Source organism: Oncorhynchus keta, chromosome 17 (genome assembly GCF_023373465.1).
Source record: "Oncorhynchus keta strain PuntledgeMale-10-30-2019 chromosome 17, Oket_V2, whole genome shotgun sequence".
Taxonomy (NCBI): Eukaryota; Metazoa; Chordata; class Actinopteri; order Salmoniformes; family Salmonidae; genus Oncorhynchus; species Oncorhynchus keta.
The window spans coordinates 13,706,542-13,730,839 of NC_068437.1; the positions used below are offsets into that span (position 1 = coordinate 13,706,542).

A 24,298-nucleotide genomic window follows, 5' to 3' on the forward strand; every position below is an offset into this window, starting at 1 on the left:
ATGCGTTTTTTCTTATTCCAACATTATAAGTCATGTGTTAATTGCCAATCCTTAACCTCATTGTCAGTCATAAAAGACATATGAGTATTTAATAAAGAACAAGTTACACAGTAAACAGACTCATAGTATGCTGTCTCAATGTAGACCTAATAAAAGCATAGTATCTTAACATATGTTCCCTGTGCTAAAGTGCTACCTTACATTCTCTAATATGTTGACATATATAATTGTTTTAAGATGGTCATACCATGAATAATTTAGCTATGTGATTTAACATTGTAGGACCCTTTTAGGTATCCCCCAAAAATATCTACAAAAATGTTTGATAAAATATTGAATTTGACCTTTACTACCGAATCCCATAAAAAAACACATTGAGTAACACATGCATAAATGGCAAAGAAGGCAGTCAACATTATTTTATAAGGAATAAGTGTTTGTCCTATATCTAGGAGATATAATAAAGCTTTAACAGGGCACACCTGTTAATTAAAATGCATTCCAGGTGACTACCTCGTGAAGCTGGTTGAGAGAATGCCAAGAGTGTGCAAGCTGTCGTCAAGGCAAAAGGTGGCTACTTTGAAGAATCTCAAATATAAAATATATTTTGATATGTTTAACACTTTTTTTGCTTACTACTTGATTCCATATGTGTTATTTCATAGTATTGATGTCTTCACTATTATTCTACAATGTAGAAATGGTAAAGAAATAAAGAAAAACCCTTGAATGAGTAGGTGTCCAAACTTTTGACTGGTACTGTGTATATATATATATATATATATATATATATATATATATATATATATATATATATATATATATATATAATTCTTTTACACATATTTAACACCATTTTTGGGGTAGGTACAAAACTACCTCAATACTTCCATTCATTTTTTAAAAACCGTTACCGGTTACTTTCAGACGAGTCCCATGACACTTGTGGGGGTCGTAGAGCAAAACGGAGAACACCATGTTTGGAATCTCCACTTCCCACATTAGTTTGTAGCCCAAATGCTTCAGGCGCTACAAACAGAAGATGGCACATCAACGATACAGACTTCAGACGAGTCCTGTGGGGGTCATTCATCGTGTTCATGAGAGTCTCATCTTTCCATAGAGTGGTCATAAGCCATTCAGAGTCTACAGCCATTTTCATGAGAAGATAGATTTTCGGGATGACAAACACTGCTGTGTCTCGGCAACCTTCCACCACAGTTGCCGAAGGCGGCCATAGGCGGATGCGATGGATTGAGCCGCAGCTCATGCAACAGATATCTCTCTCGCTTCAAGTAACAGATTTTAATGTGGATTTATGGTACTTCGATTGGCATACCGGTAAATCCATAGACTCTAGGGGTAAGGATTGGCCAGCTACACTTGACTAATAATGTTCGATAAAGAAAACATTTAATAAAGGCCTTATAAATGTCTAACAAGATATAATAACAACCTTATTAGGAATTTACACACTTACAAACTACAAATTAGTTTCTAATATGTGCCCCTTAATAAAATGAAGTGTACCATTTGTATGCATTTTTTTTGCAGTACATTTACATTCAATCAACACTTCACATGTTGCATAGTGCTTGTGTCTTTGTTTTACTATCTTGGAATCTTAAAAAAAAAAAAAAAAAAAAAAAAAAAATTGCAACTTGGCTGAGATGAGTAAATTACCTTGAGCCACCATCAATCACTTCACTTAATACACTTAGTAATTATATATATATATATATATTTTTTTTTAGTTAACCCTGAATTAACAAGGCAAGTCAGTTAAGAACAGATTCTTATTTACAATGACGGCCTACTGGGGAACAGTGGGTTAAATGCCTTGTTCAGGAGCAGAATGACAGATTTTTTTAGTTTTAATGATTCCAACCTAAGTGTTTCAACCACTCCACAGATTTCTTGTTAACAAACTATAGTTTTGGCAAGTTGGTTAGGACATCTACTTTGTGCATGACACAAGTAATTTTTCCAACAATGGTTCAGAGACAGATTATTTCACGTATAACTCACTGTATCCCAATTCCAGTGGGTCAGAAGTTTACATACACTAAGTTGACTGCCTTTAAACAGCTTAGAAAAGTCCAGAAAACATCATGACTTTAGAAGCTTCTGATAGTCTAATTGACCATTTGAGTCAATTGAAGGTGTACATGTGGATGTATTTCAAGGCCTACCTTGGAACTCAGTGTCTTGACATCATGGGAAAATCAAAAGAAATCAGCCAAGACCTCAGAAATAAATTGTAGACCTCCCCAAGTCTGGTTCATCCTTGGGAGCAATTTCCAAATGCCTGAAGGTACCACGTTCATCTGTACAAACAATAGTACGCAAGTATAAACACCATGGGACCACACAGCCGTCATACCGCTCAAGAAGGAGACGTGTTCTGTCTCCTAGAGATGAACATACTTTGGTGCGAAAAGTGCAAATCAATCCCAGAACAACAGCAAATGGACCTTATGAAGATGCTGGAGGAAACAGGTATAAAATTATCTATATCCACAGTAAAATTAGTCCTATTTTGACATAACCTGTTCTGTCTCCTAGTGATGAAAGTACTTTGGTACAAAAAGTGCAAATCAAACCCAGAACAACAGCAAAGGACCTTGTGAAGATGGAGGGAACAGGCACAAAAGTATCTATATCCACAGTAAAACGAGTCCTATATTGACATAACCTGAAAGGCTGCTCAGCAAGGATGAAGCCACTGCTCCAAAACTGCCATAAAAACAGCCAGACTACAGTTTGCAACTGCACATTGGGACAAAGATCATACTTTTTGGAGAAATGTCCTCTGGTCTGATGAAACAAAAATAGAACCGTTTGGCCATATTGACCATCGTTATGTTTGGAGGAAAAAAGGGGGAGGCTTGCAAGCCGAAGAACAGCATCCCAACTGTGAAGCACAGGGGTGGCAGCATCATGTTGTGGGGATGCTTTGCTGCAGGAGGGACTGGTGCACTTCACAAAATAGATGGCATCATTAGGGAGGGAAATTGTGGCTATATTGAAGCAACATCTCAAGACATCAGTCAGGAAGTTAAAGCTTGGTTGCAAATGTGTCTTTCAAATGGACAATTACGCCAAGCATACTTCCAAAGTTGTGGCAAAATGACTTAAGGACAACAAAGTCATGGTATTGGAGTGGCCATCAAAAAACCCTGACCTCAAACCTATAGAACATGTATGGGCAGAACTGAAAAAATGTGTGCGAGCACGGAGGCCTACAAATCTGACTCAGTTACACCAGTTCTGTCAGGAGGAAGCAATTTAAATGCAATGCTACCAAATGCTAATTGAGAGTATGTAAACGTCTGACCCACTGGGAAGGTGATGAAAGAAATAAAAGCTGAAATAACACATTCTCTACTATTATTCTGACATTTCACATTCTTAAAATAAAGTGGTGATCCTAACCGACTTCAACTGTATATGAACCGCTTATCCATACACATTAAACATCAACAAAAAGTAAAGCATCCACAAAGAAACTTGCTTTATATTGCTGCGACATCAGTTATAAGACTAGCCCTTGGAAAGAACATTTGGAGTACATTGTACAGTGCCATCGTGCATTGGGTAAACAACAACATGAACAAAACTTGCAAGATTTTAAACATTTCTATTCTTTCCATTCAAATAAAATATTGTCCATATGTGACATAATGGTTTTACATTCCAGTTTAGTATGAAAATTGTACATAAATCATTTTACACAGTTTAACACACATTTCAAGAGTAACCTGGGTAGAAGACACTGAATTTGATGTTGAAAAAAAAATAGCTTCTAAGTGTCCTAATTAGTATTGACAAAGTACTAAGGAGGAAAGGCAAAGGGTGATGAGATTAAATACATTGTCTCTTCAATTGCTGGTGACCCACTTTCTATCTGCACTTCAAGCTTCAATGTCAGAGTAATAAGTAAGGTTTGGGATTATTTTTGAACGGTGAATCGATGAGATGTTCCGTCTGAATATGACTTTGCTTGAACACCAATGTTTGCAAAAAGGTGTGGGAAAGAAACAACTGTCAACCTCCATCTTCACAACAGTATCTCGGACCTGCCTGGTGTGTTCCTTGTTCTTCATGATGCTCTCTGCGCTTTTAACGGACCTCTGAGACTATCACAGTGCAGGTGCATTTATACGGAGACTTGATTACACACAGGTGGATTATATTTATCATCATTAGTCATTTAGGTCAACATTGGATCCTTCAGAGATCCTCACTGAACTTCTGGAGAGAGTTTGCTGCACTGAAAGTAAAGGGGCTGAATAATTTTGCACGCCCAATTTTTCAGTTTTGGATTTGTTAAAAAAGTTTGAAATATCCAATAAATGTTGTTCCACTTCATGATTGTGTCCCACTTGTTGTTGATTCTTCACAAAAAAATACAGTTTTATATCTTTATGTTTGAAGCCTGAAATGTGGCAAAAGGTCGCAAAGTTCAAGGGGGCCGAATACTTTCGCAAGGCACTGTATAATCAGACTTTACAAATGAAGTGTGTATGAGTTATGGATGTGTCATGTAGTCATTATGCAGGTACCCTTCAAGTAAAGCGTTACCCACTATAATACAGGACACTGTAGGACGACAGCACAGCATTACGTAATAGCAGTTCCCATGGAAGTGACTTCAAGCTCTGTCTCCCCTACCCCAAACAACACAAGACACTTAGTGATATTATCATACCACAGTCACACAAAGGAGACATTCAATAGAAGGAGCAACACCACCAAGCTAAAGCTGTTCCCAGTTTGTGGAGTGGCACTTTCCCTCTGCTCCTTCTCCCCATCCTCCGCCTCTCCCCCCTCCTCCAACTCTCCCCCCTCCTCTTCCTCCTCTTCTGCCACCACCTTGTTCAGGCTATCACACTTCTCCCCGGCGTGTCCCTCATAGCAGTGACAGTGGAATCTCTTGGCCAGTAGTTGGAGCTCACGCAGCGAGTGCTTGCCCGTGACCGCAAAGTCCCCGTCCCCCGAGGGCTGAATGTGGTAGCTGTCTCCGCTCAGGTGGAGGTAGTACGGGGCGTGGAGGTCCCTGCGGACACAGCGGCCATTGCTCTGGCACAGGAAGTCACTGCAGACCTCTGCGGCCCGTGTCACATTGGTGATGTATTGACCCAGACGGTGTTTGATGAAGGACTTTACCTTTGTGCAGTTGTGCTGAAGATGGGTGAGAGAGAAAGAGAGGGGGGAATTGAGCAAGAAAGAAAGAAAGAGTAAGTATTTTTTTTAACTAAGAGAAAGTCAAACGACTGAGGGCATTGTGCAATTCATGATAATCCATTGACATATACTTTAGCGAGCACTACTCTACTGTCATAACTATTCTCTATGGGTTGTCAACTAACTTTTTTTCTCCCTCTTTATATACATAGCATTACTATGTAGTTTTGTCCAGATTTTTCAAATACTTTCTACAGCAACTCAAATTTCAAAAGAAGAATGTTTGTAATACACTTAGGAATGCATGACCTTTCTTCTCAAAGCCTCATTTTGAATGTACACATGCCTTGGAAGTGTTGACAGTGAAAATAAGTCAAAACAAAATTAAATTGATGTGCAGCATATGCTAAAGGGAGCACTTTATTTTCATAGCTTTAATTAAGGGTTAGGGTTTTTCCTTTGTCAGAGCTGTTAATTGCTTTATCGCCAGTCTCTTTAGCTCTACCCTATTCTAGCTTGTGTAACACTTTGATAGTCAAACTGTAACACTAATTATACATTATACAAAGGGTGGGTCTAATCCTGGATTCTGATTGGTTAAAACCACATTCCAGCTGGTGTCTTATTATATAATAGATAATATACAGTAAAGATATATAATGAGACTCACTTTGGATGAAGTGAGGTTGAGGTCTCCCCAGATCACAAAACCTGCAGCCCCCAAAGCAGCACTCTCACCAATGGTGTGGATCAAGTCGGTCTGCAATACACACAAAGACACGCACACAGGATATTCCACCACATTCTATATTACACCAGATGTTGAACTTCTTTGTACAGCCACAAGATGGTGGTAATGTCTCCTCAAGAGAGGCAGGTTGCCTGCACTCAACTGACTAGACAGTTCACTAAGTAGTGTTGACTGCTGAGAGAGACAGAGAATGGCAAGATCATTTTAAGAAATCATTAAGAAATAAATGATGTCATAACTGATCCTGTATATAAAGGATTACACAGGTTTTATAGTGTGGAATTTTAATCAGTGAATTACAACCCTATTTGGATCATGTATCATGAAGTGCAATGTTTTGTTCTAGCCCAACTAAAACACACCTGGTGGCCTTGATGATTAGTTAATTTGTTGAATCAGATGTGTTAATGATGGTCTGGATAATAAAAAAAAACGACACATCCTGTAGCTCTCCAGGACCAGATTGATAACCAAATGGTCACTTGATTTTAGACCTTTGGGTTACTAAGTGTAGCAGTCTTACCGTGGTGAGGAAGGCCATAGCCTCATCCCTGTACCCTAGGCGTGTGTACACAAATGTGGGCAGCTCAAAGTCGTGCGAGGTAAGCCCAGCTATCCTCAGAGACTCCAGCACCCTGAACTGGGAGAAATGGAGGTTGCTGACACTATCTTTTTGACTCTTCCTGATAGCCACTGAGGGGAACAATGCTGTGCTGCTATTCCACAACCAGAGCAGCTCGTCGTTACGCAGGCTCTCTAGCAGGGGGCAGGAGCCTGTGTAGTTGTGCTCATGCAGGTTGTAGTTGTGGCAGTCTGGGTAGAGGTAGAAGCCCCAGAGTCCATTGGGGCGAAGGCGCGTCCCTAGCTGGACTGTCCTCTGCATGAATGCCTGGCCACTCCTCTCAAAGCGTTTTCGTGCCAGCACCTCGATTTGTGATGGAGTCACGTTGACATAGGCCTGTGCGATCATCTCCCGGGACTTGCATCGGTAGATGTCCTTCTTGTGCCAGTTGCGGTTCCACTGAGGCCGCCAATACTCCCAGTCGATGACTGCCAGTCCAGCAAAGTCCTCCGTGGGGATAAAATGGACGATGTCCTTGTACGTCTTGAGGAGGTGGGCCTCCAGGCTGCAGTTCTGGGGGAGGCCTCCATTGATGGGGACGCCCTGGTCCGTGTAAAAAGGGTAGAGGCCCAGCCGATTGGCATAGAAAATGGTGACATTCTGGCCAGTGCGGATGGCCCGCGGGCTGCCACTGATGTGGAAGAGTTGCTCCAGGTTGGTGTGGACATTGTACTTGACAGTGCACAGGTCCAGCGGTGCATTCCAGGCAGCAATGAAGGGCTTGCGACCCACCAGGGGCAGCTTGGCGGGCTTCTGGCCAAAGACGGCATGAAAAAGTAGCAGGAGCCAGAAGCAGGTGAGGGCACAAGCCACAGGCACGACGTGGTGATAGTGGCCACCGCTGACGGGCAACATGATCATCCTGGGGCTTGGTTCAACTGAAGGGGTCGTCAATCATCTTGGAGAGAAAAGGAAGAAGGGAGAGAGTAAGATAGTGGATGATTAAGACAGAATAAGAAAAGAGAGAGAAAGGGAGGGAGAGAGGGAGTGAATGATATAGAGGGCTGACGAAGAGTGACAGAGAGGGAGGGTGGGAAGAGATAAAGAGAGAGAGAGGCAGTGAGTGAGAAAGTAAGAGAGGGGACATCACAGATCATAGATTAGGAGTCGTTTGATCATGTAGTGTTTCACAATAATGTTAATCGGCTTAAAGAATATTAGATATTGTACAACAATGACTACAATATAGCCTTTACGACAGTGCAGGATGTTTCCACAGAGGCGAAGAGTTTGCACCTGTGCTTAAAACTTGTTGAGGATAGGGGGCAGTATTTTCACTTTGGATGAATTGCGTGCCCATAGTGATTTGCATCCTACTCTGTCCTAGATTGCTAATATATGCATATTATTATTACTATTGGATAGAAAACACTCTGAAGTTTCTAAAACTGTTTGAATTCTGTCTGTGAGTATAACAGAACTCATAGGGGAGGCAATCTTCCAAACAAGAAGTGAATGTGGGGCATTCTGAATGTGGGGCAACTTTGACATCATCGCCCCCTCCTTTTCCAACAAGATATCGATCTGGTAGCACTTCCTACGCCTTCCACGAGATGTCCTCATTCAGTAGAAAGTGGTATGGAGCATTTGCTGTGAACTTTGACCGAATGGGAGGGGAAATAGTCAGTGTCCCGACAGAATGCCATTTTCCTGTGGCGCATCTCTCTGTGGGTGCTACCGCCGTTCCATTTGGCTCCAGCTGAAAACGTATGATCCGGTTGGAACGTTATTGGATATATATGATAATAACATCATGAAGATTGATTCTCTACTTAGTTTGACCAGTTTATTTGACCTGGAACATATCTTTTGGAAGTTTTCGTGCGAGTTATCCTGGACCAGCAGTCAGTTTTTGGGCACATGAGCTGAAAGTGATAGCAAATGCAGCTACTTGGACACTAGTTTTGGACATTATGGAACAAAACAATGATTTATTGTGGAACTAGGACTCCTTGCACTACATTCTGATGAAAGATCATCAAAGGTAAGGGAATATTTATGTTGTAATTTCGTATTTCTGTTGACCTCCAACATGGCATAGAAATACTTTTACGTCAGAGCGCTGTCTCAGATTATTGCAATGTTAGGCTTTTTCCGTATCATTTTTTAAAAATCTGACACAGCGGTTGCATTAAGAACCAGTGTATCTTTAATTATATGTAGAACATGTATCTTTAGTCAAAGTTTATGATGAGTATTTCTGTTATCTGGCGTAGCTTTCTATAATTCCTCCGGATATTTTGGAGGCAGTTCTGAACATGACGTCAATGTAAACCGAGATTTGTGGATATAAATACGCATATTATCGAAACAAAACATACATTTATTGTGTAACATGTCATATGAGTGTCATCTGATGAAGATTTTCAAACAATTAGTGATTCATTTTATCTCTAATCATGCTTTTGTGACTCTTATCTTTGGCTGGAAAAAATGGCTGCGTTTTCCCTTTGATTTGGTGGTGGTCTAACAAATATATGTTGTGTTTTCGCTGTAAAATATTTTAAAAATCAGACACGATGGGTAGATGAACAAGATGTTTATCTTTCATTTGAGGTATTGGACTTGTTAATGTGTGAAAGTTAAATATTTCTAAAGAATACTTTTGAATTCCCTGTGCCACCTTTTCAGCTGAATGGGGGGGTGTAGTTCCCTGAGGGGAGATTAAACTACCAACGGGACATTCAAAATTGTAATATCTTATGCTTCACGGGGTCATTATCAACATACAGCTGGCTGGTTATACGCTGTACAGACAGGATAGAACAGCGTCGTCTGGTATGACGCACTATCTACCTAGAGAGTTTTCATCTGCATATTTCATATCTGCTTACATACCACCACAGACTGAGGCTGGCACTAAGACAGCATTGAATGAACTGTATTCCCCCATAAGCAAACAAGAGAACTCTTACGCAGGGAAACTTATATCAGGTTTGACCAAATTTCTATCAGCATGTTAAATGTGCAAGCAGAGGGAAAAAAAACTCTGCACCACCTTTACTCCACACACAGTGACGCATACAAAGCTCTCCCTCGCCCTTCATTTGGCAAATCTGACCATAATTCTATCCTCCTGATTCCTACTTACAGGTAAAATTTTAAAATGGAAGCACCAGTGACTTGGTGGACAGATGAAGCAGATGCTAAACTACAGGACAGTTCTAGCACAGATTGGAATATGTTACCGGGATTCCTCCGACGGCATTGAGGAGTATACCACATCTGTCATTGGCTTCATCAATAAGTATATCGAAGATATCGTTCCCACAGTGACCGTACGTACATACATATCCCAACCAGAAGCCATGGATTACAGCCAACATCTGCATTAAGCTAAAGGCTAGAGCTGCCTCTTTCAAGGAGCGGGACTCTAACCCGGAAGCTTATAAGAAATCTGACGAACCATCAAACAGGCAAAGCGTCAATTCAGGACAAAGATCGAATCGTACAACACCGGCTCTGACGCTCGTCGGATGTGGCAGGGCTTGCAAACCAAACTACAAAGAGAAGCACAGCCGAGAGCTTCCCAGTGACACGAGCCTACCAGCCGATGTGAGTCACACCTTTAAATAGGTCAACATTCATAATGCCACAGGGCCTGATGGATTACCAGGACGTGGACTGCGAGCATGCGCTGACAAACTGCCAAGTGTCTTAACTGACATTTTCAACCTCTCCCTGTCCGAGTCTGTAATACCAACATGTTTTAAGCAGAACACCATAGTGCCTGTGCCCAAGAACACTACGGCAACCTCCCTAAATGACTAACGACCCGTAGCACTCACTTCTGTCGCCATGAAGTGCTTTGAAAGGCTGGTCATCAACTACATTATCCCAAAAACCCTAGACTCGCTCCAATTTGCATGCCCCAACAGATCCACAGCTGATGCAATCTCTACTGCATTCCACACTGCCCTTTCCCACCTGGACAAAAGGAACACCTATGTGAGAATGCTATTCATTGACTACAGTTCAGCGTTCAACACCATAGTGCCATCAAAGAGCATCAATAAGCTAAGGACCCTGGGACTACTCTGCAACTGGATCCTGGACTTCCTGACGGGCTGCCCCAAGGTGGTAAGTGTAGGTAACAACACATCTGCTATGGTGATCCTCATCACAGGGGCCCCTCAGGGGTGCGTGCTCAGTCCCGTCCTGTACCCCCGTTCACTCATGACTGCATGGCAAGGCACGACTCCAACACCATCATTAAGTTTGCAGATGACATAACAGTGGTAGGCCTGATCACCAACAACGACAAGACAGCCTATAGGGAGGAGGTCAGAGACCTGGCTGTGTGGTGACAGGACAACAACCTCTACCTCAACATGATCAAGACAAAGGAGATGATTGTGGACTACAAGAAAAAGAGGACTGACCATGCCCCAATTCTCATCAATGGGGCCGCAGTTGAGTAGGTTGAGAGCTTCATGTTCCTTGGTGTCCACATCACCAACAAACTAACATGGTCCAAGCACACCAAGAAAGTTGTGAAGAGGGCACGACAAAACCTTTTCCCCCTCAGGAGACTGAAAAGATTTGGCATGAGTCCTCAGATCCTCAAAAGGTTATACAGCTGCACTGTCGAGAGCATCCTGACTGGTTGCAACACTGCCTGGAACGGCAACTGCTTGGCCTTCGACCCCAAGGCACTACAGAGGGTAGTGCGAACGGCCCAGTACATCACTGGGGCCAAGCTTCCTGCCATCCAAGACCTCTATACCAGGCTGTGTCAGAGGAAGGCCCTAAAAAATGTCAAGGACTCCAGCCACCCTAGTCATAGACTGTTCTCTCTGCTACCGTACGGAAAGCGGTACCGGAGCGCCAAGTCTTGGTCCAAGAGGCTTCTAAACGGCTTCTACCCCCAAGCCATAAGACTCCTGAACATGTAATTAAATGGCTACCCATACTCTTTTACACCACTGCCACTCTCTGTTGTTATCATCTATGCATAGTCACTTTAATAACTCTACCTACATGTACATATTACCTCAACTAACCCGGTGCCCCCGCACGTTGAGTCTGTACTGGTACCCCTCCTGTATATAGTCTCACTTGTTATTTTACTCCTGCTCTTTAATTACATGTTACTTTTATTTCTTATTCTTATCCGTATTTTTGAAAAATGCATTTTTGGTTAGGGGCTCGTAAGTAAGCATTTCACTGTAAGGTCTATCTATACCTGTTGTATTCAGCGCATGTGATTAATACAATTTGATTTGATTTGTTAGGTCAGTAAGCAATATGAGTGATTAAGTGAGAGTTTCTGTTTTTATTTCATTTATTCGCAATAGACATATTTAATACGCAAACTGGAAATACAGAATGCATATAGATGTAGATATAGCCCTTGGTTCTCCCCAGACCTGACTGCCCTTAACCAACACAAACACATCCTATGGCGTTCTGCATTAGCATCGAACAGCCCCCGTGATATGCAGCTGTTCAGAGAAGCTAGAAACCATTATACACAGGCAGTTAGAAAAGCTAAGGCTAGCTTTTTCAAGCAGAAATTTGCTTCCTGCAACACAAACTCAAAAAAGTTCTGGGACACTGTAAAGTCCATGGAGAATAAGAACCTCGTCCCAGCTGCCCACTGCACTGAGGATAGGGAACACGGTCACCACTGATAAATCCACCATAATTGAGAATTTCAATAAGCATTTTTCTACGGCTGGCCATGCTTTCCACCTGGCTACTCCTACCCCGGTCAACACCACTGCACCCCCCACAGCAACTCGCCCAAGCCTTCCCCATTTCTCCTTCTCCCAAATCCGTTCAGCTGATGTTCTGAAAGAGCTGCAAAATCTGGACCCCTACAAATCAGCCGGGCTAGACAATCTGGACCCTTTCTTTCTAAAATTATCTGCCAAAATGGTTGCCACCCCTATTACTAGCCTGTTCAACCTCTTTCGTGTCGTCTGAGATTCCCAAAGATGGGAAAGCAGCTGCGGTCATCCCCCTCTTCAAAGGGGGGGACACTCTTGACCCAAACTGCTACAGACCTATATCTATCCTACCATGCCTTTCTAAGGTCTTCGAAAGCCAAGTCAACAAACAGATTACCGACCATTTTGAATCTCACCATACCTTCTCTCCTATGCAATCTGGTTTCAGAGCTGGTCATGGGTGCACCTCAGCCACGCTTAAGGTCCTAAATGATATCTTAACCGCCATCGATAAGAAACATTACTGTGCAGCCGTATTCATTGATCTGGCCAAGGCTTTCGACTCTGTCAATCACCACATCCTCATCAGCAGACTCGACAGCCTTGGTTTCTCAAATGATTGCCTTGTCTGGTTCACCAACTACTTCTCTGATAGAGTTCAGTGTGTCAAATCGGAGGGTCTGCTGTCCGGACATCTGGCAGTCTCTATGGGGGTGCCACAGGGTGCAATTCTTAGACCGACTCTCTTCTATGTATACATCAATTAGGTCGCTCTTGCTGCTGGTGAGTCTCTGATCCACCTCTACGCAGACGACACCATTCTGTATACTTCTGGCCCTTCTTTGGACACTGTGTTAACAACCCTCCAGGCAATCTTCAATGCCATACAACTCTCCTTCCGTGGCCTCCAATTGCTCTTAAATACAAGTAAAACTAAATGCATGCTCTTCAACCGATCGCTACCTGCACCTGCCCGCCTGTCCAACATCACTACTCTGGACGGCTCTGACGTAGAATATGTGGACAACTACAAATACTTAGGCGTCTGGTTAGACTGTAAACTCTCCTTCCAGACCTATGTCAAACATCTCCAATCCAAAGTTAAATCTAGAATTGGCTTCCTATTTCGCAACAAAGCATCCTTCACTCATGCTGCCAAACATACCCTTGTAAAACTGACCATCCTACCAATCCTCGACTTTGGCGATGTAATTTACAAAATAGCCTCCAATACCCTACTCAACAAATTGGATGCAGTCTATCACAGTGCAATCCGTTTTGTCACCAAAGCCCCATATACTACCCACCATTGTGACGTGTACGCTCTCGTTGGCTGGCCCTCACTTCATACTCGTCGCCAAACCCACTGGCTCCATGTCATCCACAAGACCCTGCTAGGTAAAGTCCCCCCTTATCTCAGCTCGCTGGTCACCATAGCATCTCCCACCTGTAGCACACGCTCCAGCAGGTATATCTATCTAGTCACCCCCAAAACCAATTATTTCTTTGGCCGCCTCTCCTTCCAGTTCTCTGCTGCCAATGACTGGAACAATGACTGGAACAAACTACAAAAATCTCTGAAACTGGAAACACTTATCTCCCTCACTAGCTTTAAGCACCAACTGTCAGAGCAGCTCACAGATTACTGCACCTGTACATAGCCCACCTATAATTTAGCCCAAACAACTACCTCTTTCCCTACTGTATTTTTATTTATTTATTTTTACTTTGCACATTCTTCCATTGCAAATCTACCATTCCAGTGTTTTACTTGCTATATTGTATTTAATTTGCCACCATGGCCTTTTTTTGCCTTTACCTCCCTTATCTCACCTCATTTGCTCACATCGTATATAGACTTGTTTATACTGTATTATTGACTGTATGTTTGTTTTACTCCATGTGTAACTCTGTGTTGTTGTATGTGTCGAACAGCTTTGCTTTATCTTGGCCAGGTCGCAATTGTAAATGAGAACTTGTTCTCAACTTGCCTACCTGGTTAAATAAAGGTGAAATAAATAAATTGTCATCAGATAACTATTTTGAGTTTTCTACTGGTGTTTAACAATAACTGCTCCCAACATTGTACCTGCTGATTTACCTATTTGAGTCAGCCTCAAGCCCACAATAAAGTACCAGTAACACATACAGTATGTTAAAAAGGCAAAATAGAGAGTTAATGGAATTAATTGTAACATTACATGATAACTTCATATCATGCTTCATAAGTCATGTAAAACAATGTGTTACGGTGTACAATTTCTAACCTCCCGCCTATAGATGGATAAGTCAACGCCCAAGCCACAGTTAGTACTAATGTCACCTGCTGAATCCCCCCTGTCAACCCTCTTACTTTGGTCTTGGGTTGGAAAACAATTCACCCGAATATCCGAAGAACAACCTAGTCCCCATTTATCTTTTTTATAACAATTAATAAAAAACTATCACATGCATTATATATAAATAAAACATAATCCAATAGCAAATAGCAGCAGGTGCAATTATCAGCAGTTAATGTACAGTTAGCATTATCATTTGGAGACAAATAGCAGCATATATTTTTTCCCTTTCCCTCTCTTCCTACGAAGCAATGATAGTTGCTGTGTTTCAGGGTGCCTAAACATCTTTTGAAAACTTTTTCAAATAAAGGACAGTAGAGGAGACCATACTTTCAGGAATGTGGGACCACGATTTTGTAAATTCATTATATATTTTTCTAATGCTAAAGAATTCTGCAATTTGTTTTAACCACGATTGCAAAGTGGGTGTGTTTTTGCTGTTCCAACACATAAGAATAAATTTCTTTGCAAAGTATGAAATAGTTATAAGCAACCTTGTCATGTCTGAGTCAAGCTTAATATTTGGCATTTGATTAAGGAGGAAAAGGCTTGCAGATTCTACCAATTTGATATAAAAAGTGATCTTCATATGTATGAATAAAACACCAGAAAAGCATTTGCATATTGCACTGCCAAAGTACGTGCAAAATAGTTCCTTTTTTGGTCTTACATTTCGGGCAATTTGGTGTCCCGCAATTTGGTGTCCCGTTCCTGTAGGTTCATGCTCTACAACATCCGCAGAGTACGACCCTGCCTCACACAGGAAGAGGCGCAGGTCCTAATCCAGGCACTTGTCATCTCCCGTCTTGATTACTGCAACTCGCTGTTGGCTGGGCTCCCTGCCTGTGCCATTAAACCCCTACAACTCATCCAGAACGCCGCAGCCCGTCTGGTGTTCAACCTTCCCAAGTTCTCTCACGTCACCCCGCTCCTCCGCTCTCTCCACTGGATTCCAGTTGAAGCTCGCATCCGCTACAAGACCATGGTGCTTGCCTACGGAGCTGTGAGGGGAACAGCACCTCAGTACCTCCAGGCTCTGATCAGGCCCTACACCCAAACAAGGGCACTGCGTTCATCCACCTCTGGCCTGCTCGCCTCCCTACCACTGAGGAAGTACAGTTCCCGCTCAGCCCAGTCAAAACTGTTCGCTGCTCTGGCCCCCAATGGTGGAACAAACTCCCTCACGACGCCAGGACAGCGGAGTCAATCACCACCTTCCGGAGACACCTGAAACCCCACCTCTTCAAGGAATACCTAGGATAGGGTAAGTAAGGGTAAGTAATCATTCTCCCCCAAAAAAAAAAAAGATTTAGATGCAAGTGGCTGTTCCACTGGATGTCATAAGGTGTATGCACCAATTTGTAAGTCGCTCTGGATAAGAGCGTCTGCTAAATGACTTAAATGTAAATGTAAATGTGAGGTGTCTGGAAATATACTAACAAAAGTAAAACTTGAAAATGAATTTGTAGTTAGATTCCTTAATATTCAAACAAGTAAATGGGTATCGTATCTTGTTACAGATCTTAAGCCATACCTCATCAAATTCCGTACCTAAATTGTTTCTCCACATCCTTTGAAGAGGGATAAAGGCAGATTCACATTGTCTTGATAATGTACAGTACATCTTATCAATTATTCCTGTGATAGATATATATGTGGTTGTTAATTCTTCAACTTCTGACAACTAAGATCTCAGCTTTCCTTATTTGATAATCATAAGGATAACACTGTGATTTGAAGATACTGTTTTTTTTTAAAGTCCTCTTCTGAAGTCTCACCCTAAATGTCTGTTAAACTCTGAGACCATACGTTCAGTGTTTCTGTCATCTCTCCCTTTACCTCATATAGTTTTAAAGCTAGCTGGGTTTGGGTGTCTAACTTCCACTGTTACTGAGCTCAAGGCATAATGAAACTTCAACTTCAAGTTACAGTAAAACATGCAGGTGATTTGTGTTTAAACACAGAAACGTCCTTCCTTCCACCCCTCTCTGTAGGGGCTGGCGCAGGGTACCCCAACTGGTAGCCTTCGGCCCGCGGGTGGTTTTATTTGGCCCCCCCAAAGTTCTCTGTTGAATTTTGTTGGACATAAAAAAAACTGTAAAAACACAAGGAAATCAGCTCCAAGTGATTTTAATTTGTGAAATCTGGGTGGCAGGTAGCCTAGCGGTTAAGAGCCAGTAACTGATGAAAGGTTTGTTTGAATCCCCGGGTCTACTAGGGGAAAAATCTGTCTGTATCCTTGAGCAAGGCACTTAACCCTAATTGCTCCATTAAGTTCTCTGGATAAGAGTGTCTGCTGAATAACTCAAATGGACTTCCTCACGTGAGAGAGACACGCTTACATTTGTATGATCACAAGGTTTGAAATGGTTATGTTTTAGTCATATTATATCTGTTTGGGCTGCTTGTGGTAAATTTGCGGTCTACAAATTATTTGTAATTATGTTCCGGCCCCCCAACCATCCGCTCAAGAAGAAATCAGCCCGTGGCTAAATCGGTCCCTTTCCTTGTTCGGGCGGCGGTCGACATCTCTAGCCTTCGCCGATCCACTTTTCATTTTCCATTTGTTTTACACACCTGGTTTCAATTCCCCAATTACTTGTTCATTATTTAACCCACTGTTTTCCCCATGGTTTTTGTGCGTGATTGTTTTATGTATGTTCGGTCCCTTATTGTGGGCTCGGTATTACGACATGTTATTGGAATATTTGAGTAAAGTTACTTGTGTTACTCATTTCTGCTGTCCTTTGCCTGACTCCTCTGCACCAACTACACCCAGACCACTACACTAGGGGTTGATTGGGTGATGGTCGGATCCTTGTATGGGTACACCTAATTTACATTGACATTTAAATCCCCCCATCGACATTAAAGTATGGTGTCTGTTTTACACTGTTATTTGTTTTTCTTTGCCATTACTTCCATGCAGTTTCACTTTCCTCAAGTATTTTGCCGTACATATTTGGTGAGAAAGAGCTGCTTTCAAATTTCAAAGACAGCCTTTGCTAAAGTTGAAATTCAGCAGTATATAATGTCTGGCACTTAAGGGCTTTCCGTTTCAGCTGATGAGGGAAACCACTTTCTCTGAATGATGTTTGAAATCTTGCAGGGGGATGGGGATCAATGTAGACTACTGATTCAGTCTGCTCAGGGATTGGTGGTGGTGTGTGTGTTTGGGGGGAGGGGGGGTGTACATCACAGGAGGTTGGTGGCACCTTAATTGGGGAGGACGGGTTTGTGGTAATGGCTGGAGTGGAATTTGTGGAATGACCTCAAATACATCAAACATATGGTTTCCATGCATTTGATGCCATTCCATTTGCTCCATTCCAGCCATCATTATGATGCATCCTCCCCTCAGCAGCCTCCTGTGAACATGCTTCCAGACATACAGACTCCTTCAGACAGACACCACATGTATTGAACTAACAATGCATCTCAACATTATAAGTTCCAGAATCAGAAGGTTGAACTGTGCGAGTGAGTGTGTGCGTGTGTGACGCATGGTGGGGAATAGGGGGATGAAGGACAACAGAGGAGTCCCTTGGTGTTTATGTTATTGAGTGGAAAATGCCTGGCTACAAGCTGAGGCTCTGGTGTCGAGTGTATAACCAAGAGGGGGAGAGATAAACCACATCCTGTGAAATCCGTCAATTCCTTTTCAGCAAGCCCCATGGGTTAACTTTACTGTATATTACGTACAGTTGATACAAACTGTTTAGAGTACAGTTTGATTTAGACTATACAATGAATGGGTATAATAAATATTAGTTGTTTAAATGTACTGTTCATTATCTGTGTTAATGGTCCTAAAAATTGACTAACACTTTCCAAGAAGAAGCAACCACAGATTTTGTGTATCGGAAAGAGCATATAAGTTTGGCGGACTTTCAAATTGAATGATTTAACTTCACTTCCCAGAACCCACATCCCTATCTGGTAGCAATTAAGATAAGAGTTTGTTGATGACTGTGGTTTACATAGAATCCTTCTGGCCAACATAAACAACTTCTAAAACTAATACGTCTTCTAGCCAATTACATTAGATGTTTTTACAATTTAAAATACATTAACATGTTACACTCAGCAAAAGATACATAAACGAAATACTGTCGAGGATCTAAACACAGTAAAGTCAAAATGCTTGTTTCCATTGTGGTCCCCTTTGTTGGCAAGGACAGCAGGGCATAAACAAGTGACATGGGCAACAATGTCAAAATATTTACATATATAGAGGGGTCTGAAATGATTGACTCCCTTGATAAAGATGAGCAATAATGACTGTATAAAATAAATAATTGAAATACTGAGATATCTGTATATAGATAACTGTATATTGTGTTGTCAAACAAATGGGGGGGGGATTATATTATATTAGATTTATACAAATGCTCAGAGAAAGAGATTTTGTTTAAGAAGTAATATTTGTTTTTCTCTCAAAAGGTATGTGTCCAAATGATTGATTCTTATAAATAAAGTAGTCAGAAGTGTGGCATATTCTCCCATATTCCTAGTGTGTAATGACTACATAAAGCATGTGACTTGTTGGGTGCATTTACAGTTTGTTTTGGTTGTGTTTCAGATTATTTTGTGCCCAATAGAGATTCATGGTAATTAACGTACTGTGTCATTTTGAAGTCACTTTTATTACACGAATAGAATATGTTTCTAAACACTTCTACAGTAATGTGGATGCTACAGTACCATGTTTATGGATAATCTGGAATGAATCATAATTAAGTATGAGTGAGAATGTTACAGAGGGTCAAAGATCATACCCCCATGCCATGCTAACCTCTCACAATTACAATAACAGGGGAGGTTAGCATGTCTTTCAGACCCCACTGTATATGCAAATAGGCAAACATACACATTTAGCAAGTCACTTACTAGCGCAGGGTGGTTTAGATCATTAACCAAGCCCTGCATGAGTGTTTGAACCTATGACTAGCAGAAACAGTTTTTATCGCAGCCGGGAGTTTGTTATGCTTTATCATTACCGTATATAAAAACTAAGTCTGTGTAACGCTCGTCAAAATGGGTAGATTAAGGCGCAGCGTGATTTGGGTTCATCATAATTTATTTTAATGTGAACCAGCAACAAAAACAATAAAGCGAAACGAATGAACGTACAGCCTTGTAGGGCTCAAAAGCAACAATACAAAAACAATATCCCACAAACAACAGGTGGGAAAAGGCTACCTAAATATGATCCCCAATCAGAGACAATGATAGACAGCTGCCTCTGATTGGGAACCATACCAGGCCAACATAGAAATACAAAAACTAGACCACACATAGATATAATAAACTAGAACACCCCCCAGTCACGCCCTGACCTACTCCACCATAGAAAATAAAGGCTTTCTATGGTCAGGACATGACAGTCTGCCCAGTACAACTCTTAATCTAATGGTGGAATGGCATCAAGTACATCAAACATACAGTGCCTTGCGAAAGTATTCAGCCCCCTTGAACTTTGCGACCTTTTGCCACATTTCAGGCTTCAAACATAAAAATATAAAACTGTATTTTTTTGTGAAGAATCAACAACAAGTGGGACACAATCATGAAGTGGAACGACATTTATTGGATATTTCAAACTTTTTTAACAAATCAAAAACTGAAAAATTGGGCGTGCAAAATTATTCAGCCCCCTTAAGTTAATACTTTGTAGCGCCACCTTTTGCTGCGATTACAGCTGTATGTCTATCAGTTTTGCACATCAGACTGAATTTTTTTCCCATTCCTCCTTGCAAAACAGCTCGAGCTCAGTGAGGTTGGATGGAGAGCATTTGTGAACAGCAGTTTTCAGTTCTTTCCACAGATTCTCGATTGGATTCAGGTCTGGACTTTGACTTGGCCATTCTAACACCTGGATATGTTTATTTTTGAACCATTCCATTGTAGATTTTGCTTTATGTTTTGGATCATTGTCTTGTTGGAAGACAAATCTCCGTCCCCGTCCCGTCTCAGGTCTTTTGCAGACTCCATCAGGTTTTCTTCCAGAATGGTCCTGTATTTGGCTCCATCCATCTTCCCATCCATTTCAACCATCTTCCCTGTCCCTGCTGAAGAAAAGCAGGCCCAAACCATGATGCTGCCACCACCATGTTTGACAGTGGGGATGGTGGGTTCAGGGTGATGAGCTGTGTTGCTTTTACGCCAAACATAACGTTTTGCATTGTTGCCAAAAAGTTCAATTTTGGTTTCATCTGACCAGAGCACCTTCTTCCACATGTTTGGTGTGTCTCCCGGTGGCTTGTGGCAAACTTTAAACAACACTTTTTATGGATATCTTTAAGAAATGGCTTTCTTCTTGCCACTCTTCCATAAAGGCCAGATTTGTGCAATATACGACTGATTGTTGTCCTATGGACAGAGTCTCCCACCTCAGCTGTAGATCTCTGCAGTTCATCCAGAGTGATCATGGGCCTCTTGGCTGCATCTCTGATCAGTCTTCTCCTTGTATGAGCTGAAAGTTTAGAGGGACGGCCAGGTCTTGGTAGATTTGCAGTGGTCTGATACTCCTTCCATTTCAATATTATCGCTTGCACAGTGCTCCTTGGGATGTTTAAAGCTTGGGAAATCTTTTTGTATCCAAATCCAGCTTTAAACTTCTTCACAACAGTATCTCGGACCTGCCTGGTGTGTTCCTTGTTCTTCATGATGCTCTCTGCGCTTTTAACGGACCTCTGAGACTATCACAGTGCAGGTGCATTTATACGGAGACTTGATTACACACAGGTGGATTGTATTTATCATCATTAGTCATTTAGGTCAACATTGGATCATTCAGAGATCCTCACTGAACTTCTGGAGAGAGTTTGCTGCACTGAAAGTAAAGGGGATGAATAATTTTGCACGCCCAATTTTTCAGTTTTGGATTTGTTAAAAAAGTTTGAAATATCCAATAAATGTTGTTCCACTTCATGATTGTGTCCCACTTGTTGTTGATTCTTCACAAAAAAATACAGTTTTATATCTTTATGTTTGTAGCCTGAAATGTGGCAAAAGGTTGCAAAGTTCAAGGGGGCCGAATACTTTGGCAAGGCACTGTATGGTTCCCATAGCACATCTACCTAGCCTAATCTTAGAACCAAATAATATTGACCCCGTTTCCCCCAAATTAAGAGACAATTTGTCCAGTTATGCACTAAGCTGGCTTTCTATCAAACTCTTTGTCTTTGTGTGAGACTGAAAGAGCTTCATTTTCTGCATACAAAAGAAAAAGCTGACGGCAAACTGGAACAAGCTGATTTCATATCTTTGCTATATCATCTACGATTCACAGTCGTTGTTTAATCCTCTCTGTATATCTTACGAAATGTTTATATACGGAAGCACGAGTGTTGGAACGTCTATTGGATCACGAACTCTCACTGTAAACTGAAATGTAGACTTAAAGTGATTTGTAGGAGATAACGTGACTGGAGATGTTTATCTCATTTCACTTCATTTAAAACTGCGAGTTTTGAAATAGGTTGGAGCAGCACCCGGCATAACCAGGGGTACTGATAGGGGGGGGATTGAGAAACGCTGAGCTAATATGCTGTCTTCTTTTTGGTTTGAGGTGGATCGTTCCCTGCTGGATGGCTAAAATAGCTGGGTGACCTAAGAGAAACCATGAAGACACTACTTTTGGTGATTTGATGTGCTCACCACAGCAATTTTGTTTTCCCAAGGACAGAGAAAGGAAACAGAAAATGTAATTGTAAGAGACAGACAGAAATTGATAGCAAGAAAAAAGACAAATAGAGAGAAAGATAAAGAGGACAGAGACAGAGAGTGACAGAGGGAGAAAGAGAGAGAGAGAGTGAGATAGCTAAATGTATTTGTAAGACAGAGCACATGATGAGAGAGTGGCAGACAGACACAGAGATTAACGCAACACCTCAGGTTGTGCCAGTACCTTTACCCCCTCGGTGAACTGTTCCCTACAGGAAGCAGCCAAAACATTGTCAACACAATCTGTCAGTCCTGCAGAGTGTCTGGCCCATCTCTTTGCTTGTGTGAGGGCATAACTCATCCCTCGTCACTATTATCCCAGAGAAGCGCTTTATCCACGAGCCAAAATCCCCTCAGGTATTTAGTTACCTAACACTCTCCTCAGAGACCATTGTTAATACTCTTATTTTCAACCCCAACGGTTGCATTGTTACTGTTTTGTTTTTAATGTGTAAAGAGAAGATGAAAATATCTGCAACCCTCCCCGTTTGAACTTTGAAATGTCCCTTTTCTTGCATTAAGTATGAACATGAACAAAGACGCCAGACATTAAAAGATGTTGTAGGAACGAGAGCCGTCTAAGACAGTGACAGACTTGTAGTGTATGAGTGAACCTTCCAGGTCAGACACACCCCCTGGACTGGTCCGAAAACAGAACTTTTCCCATGCTACAATGGCATCCTTAAGGCCACCTCTTCCTGCCACTGCAGAGTGGTTTTAAAAAACACCTGCGTTATCTAAACGTCAAGCTGCTGTTGTGCCACTACAACAACTTTTGACCAAAGTTGGAAAGCTGTTTAGTAAAAGCTTAGAGTTTAAAAACATTGAAAAAGTTGCTAAGCTATTTGTTGTTCCTTTTAGATTACGTGTTTGTTTTTTGTTTTTTTGGTGTGTTAGGGCTATGTCAGAATATGACAAATCAGAAAGATCTCTCACCTGTAGATTCCGTATGGCGACCATCACTATCAGCCAATCCAGGGGGAGGCACAGGGATTGTGCCCCTCTCCATCTGTCCCACACTCTGGCATTCCTTTACTCTGTCTGACACACAATCCACCCACCATACTTATATACAGTGAAGGAAGAGAGCGAGGGAGAGGGTGCAGGAGAGGGAAAGCGAGAGTTTCCTGTGACGGAGTAGAAACCACCACCACCAAGCTTGATCTTACACCACAACACAGCGATTAGAGTTGGGAGGGAGGGAGCGGAGGAGGAGAGAAGGGTGAAGCGAGGGAGAGCTTTAAATCCCATTGACTGATCTGAATGTGTAAGTCTTATCCGCTCTAGAACTTCTTACAATCATCCACATCAATCAGTATTAGCCGGGTTAACATATGGATGAGTGTGAGTGTGTCTGTGTGTGTGTCTGCGTATGTGGATGTGTGTGTGTGTTTGTTTGAGGGTCTCCTGGCCCTCATGTGAACCAGTGTGCTTTCATGTCGCAGAATTAGCCAACCTTTGCTGTGGGACAACCTCTACAGTGAAAGGTACCGTAGAATTCAAATTTAAGTGTTCTGCTATTACATGTTAATAGATAAGGAAAACCTTTGTACGTTGTGATCCTTTGTAAATTAAGGCAACCAATGAGGGGCTATGACATAATGTTGACATCCAGTGAGGACAGATAATAGGATGTAGGCCTGGGAATTCAGAAAGCCAATAGGAGGCCGTATCAGATATGATGGCTGTAGTTAGATGGATACATTTCATTTCGTGAGTAGGAGTAATGAGTGTTTCCGCGTTCACGTGCTATCAGAGTTATCAGTAGCTCCTCGTTCCCAGTGGGACATTTTTATTGAATGACCCTCCAAGTTGGAATTAGAAGTGGGAAACTCTGAGAAAATGTTGCTGAGTTTCCGAGTTGTGACATCTCACCACTGACCTTTTACCTTGTCCACGAAAAGACGACAACTATGTTGTTTGACAATTACCTTATCAATATGGATAATGTAGCTAGTCTGACCATATCGTACATGTTAAGCAAGCTAGCTAACTTTAT

At 41.8% G+C, this 24,298-nt stretch overlaps 1 protein-coding gene across 1 annotated transcript; it reads right to left on the reverse strand.

Moving 5' to 3' along the window:
* Positions 1 to 1,450: 1,450 nt before the first annotated feature.
* LOC118396218 (hyaluronidase-4-like) lies at positions 1,451 to 23,431 on the reverse strand. Its single transcript, XM_035790318.2, has 4 exons — positions 23,236 to 23,431; positions 6,462 to 7,458; positions 5,858 to 5,947; positions 1,451 to 5,184 (listed from the first exon to the last, which is right to left on the reverse strand). Exons 2-4 carry the CDS (start codon positions 7,419 to 7,421, stop codon positions 4,717 to 4,719), a joined length of 1,518 nt encoding a protein of 505 aa, XP_035646211.2. The 5' UTR covers positions 7,422 to 7,458; positions 23,236 to 23,431; the 3' UTR covers positions 1,451 to 4,716.
* Positions 23,432 to 24,298: the final 867 nt, after the last annotated feature.

Excerpts from the sequence above, each read along its gene's own strand:
- LOC118396218 (XM_035790318.2), bottom strand. The coding sequence starts at position 7,421 with ATGATCATGTTGCCCGTCAGCGGTGGCCACTATCACCACGTCGTGCCT. Across the intron at positions 5,948-6,461 it reads CTATGGCCTTCCTCACCACG|ACCGACTTGATCCACACCAT; the intron begins GTAAGACTGCTA and ends TGTGTATTGCAG. Across the intron at positions 5,185-5,857 it reads TCAACCTCACTTCATCCAAA|CACAACTGCACAAAGGTAAA; the intron begins GTGAGTCTCATT and ends ACCCATCTTCAG.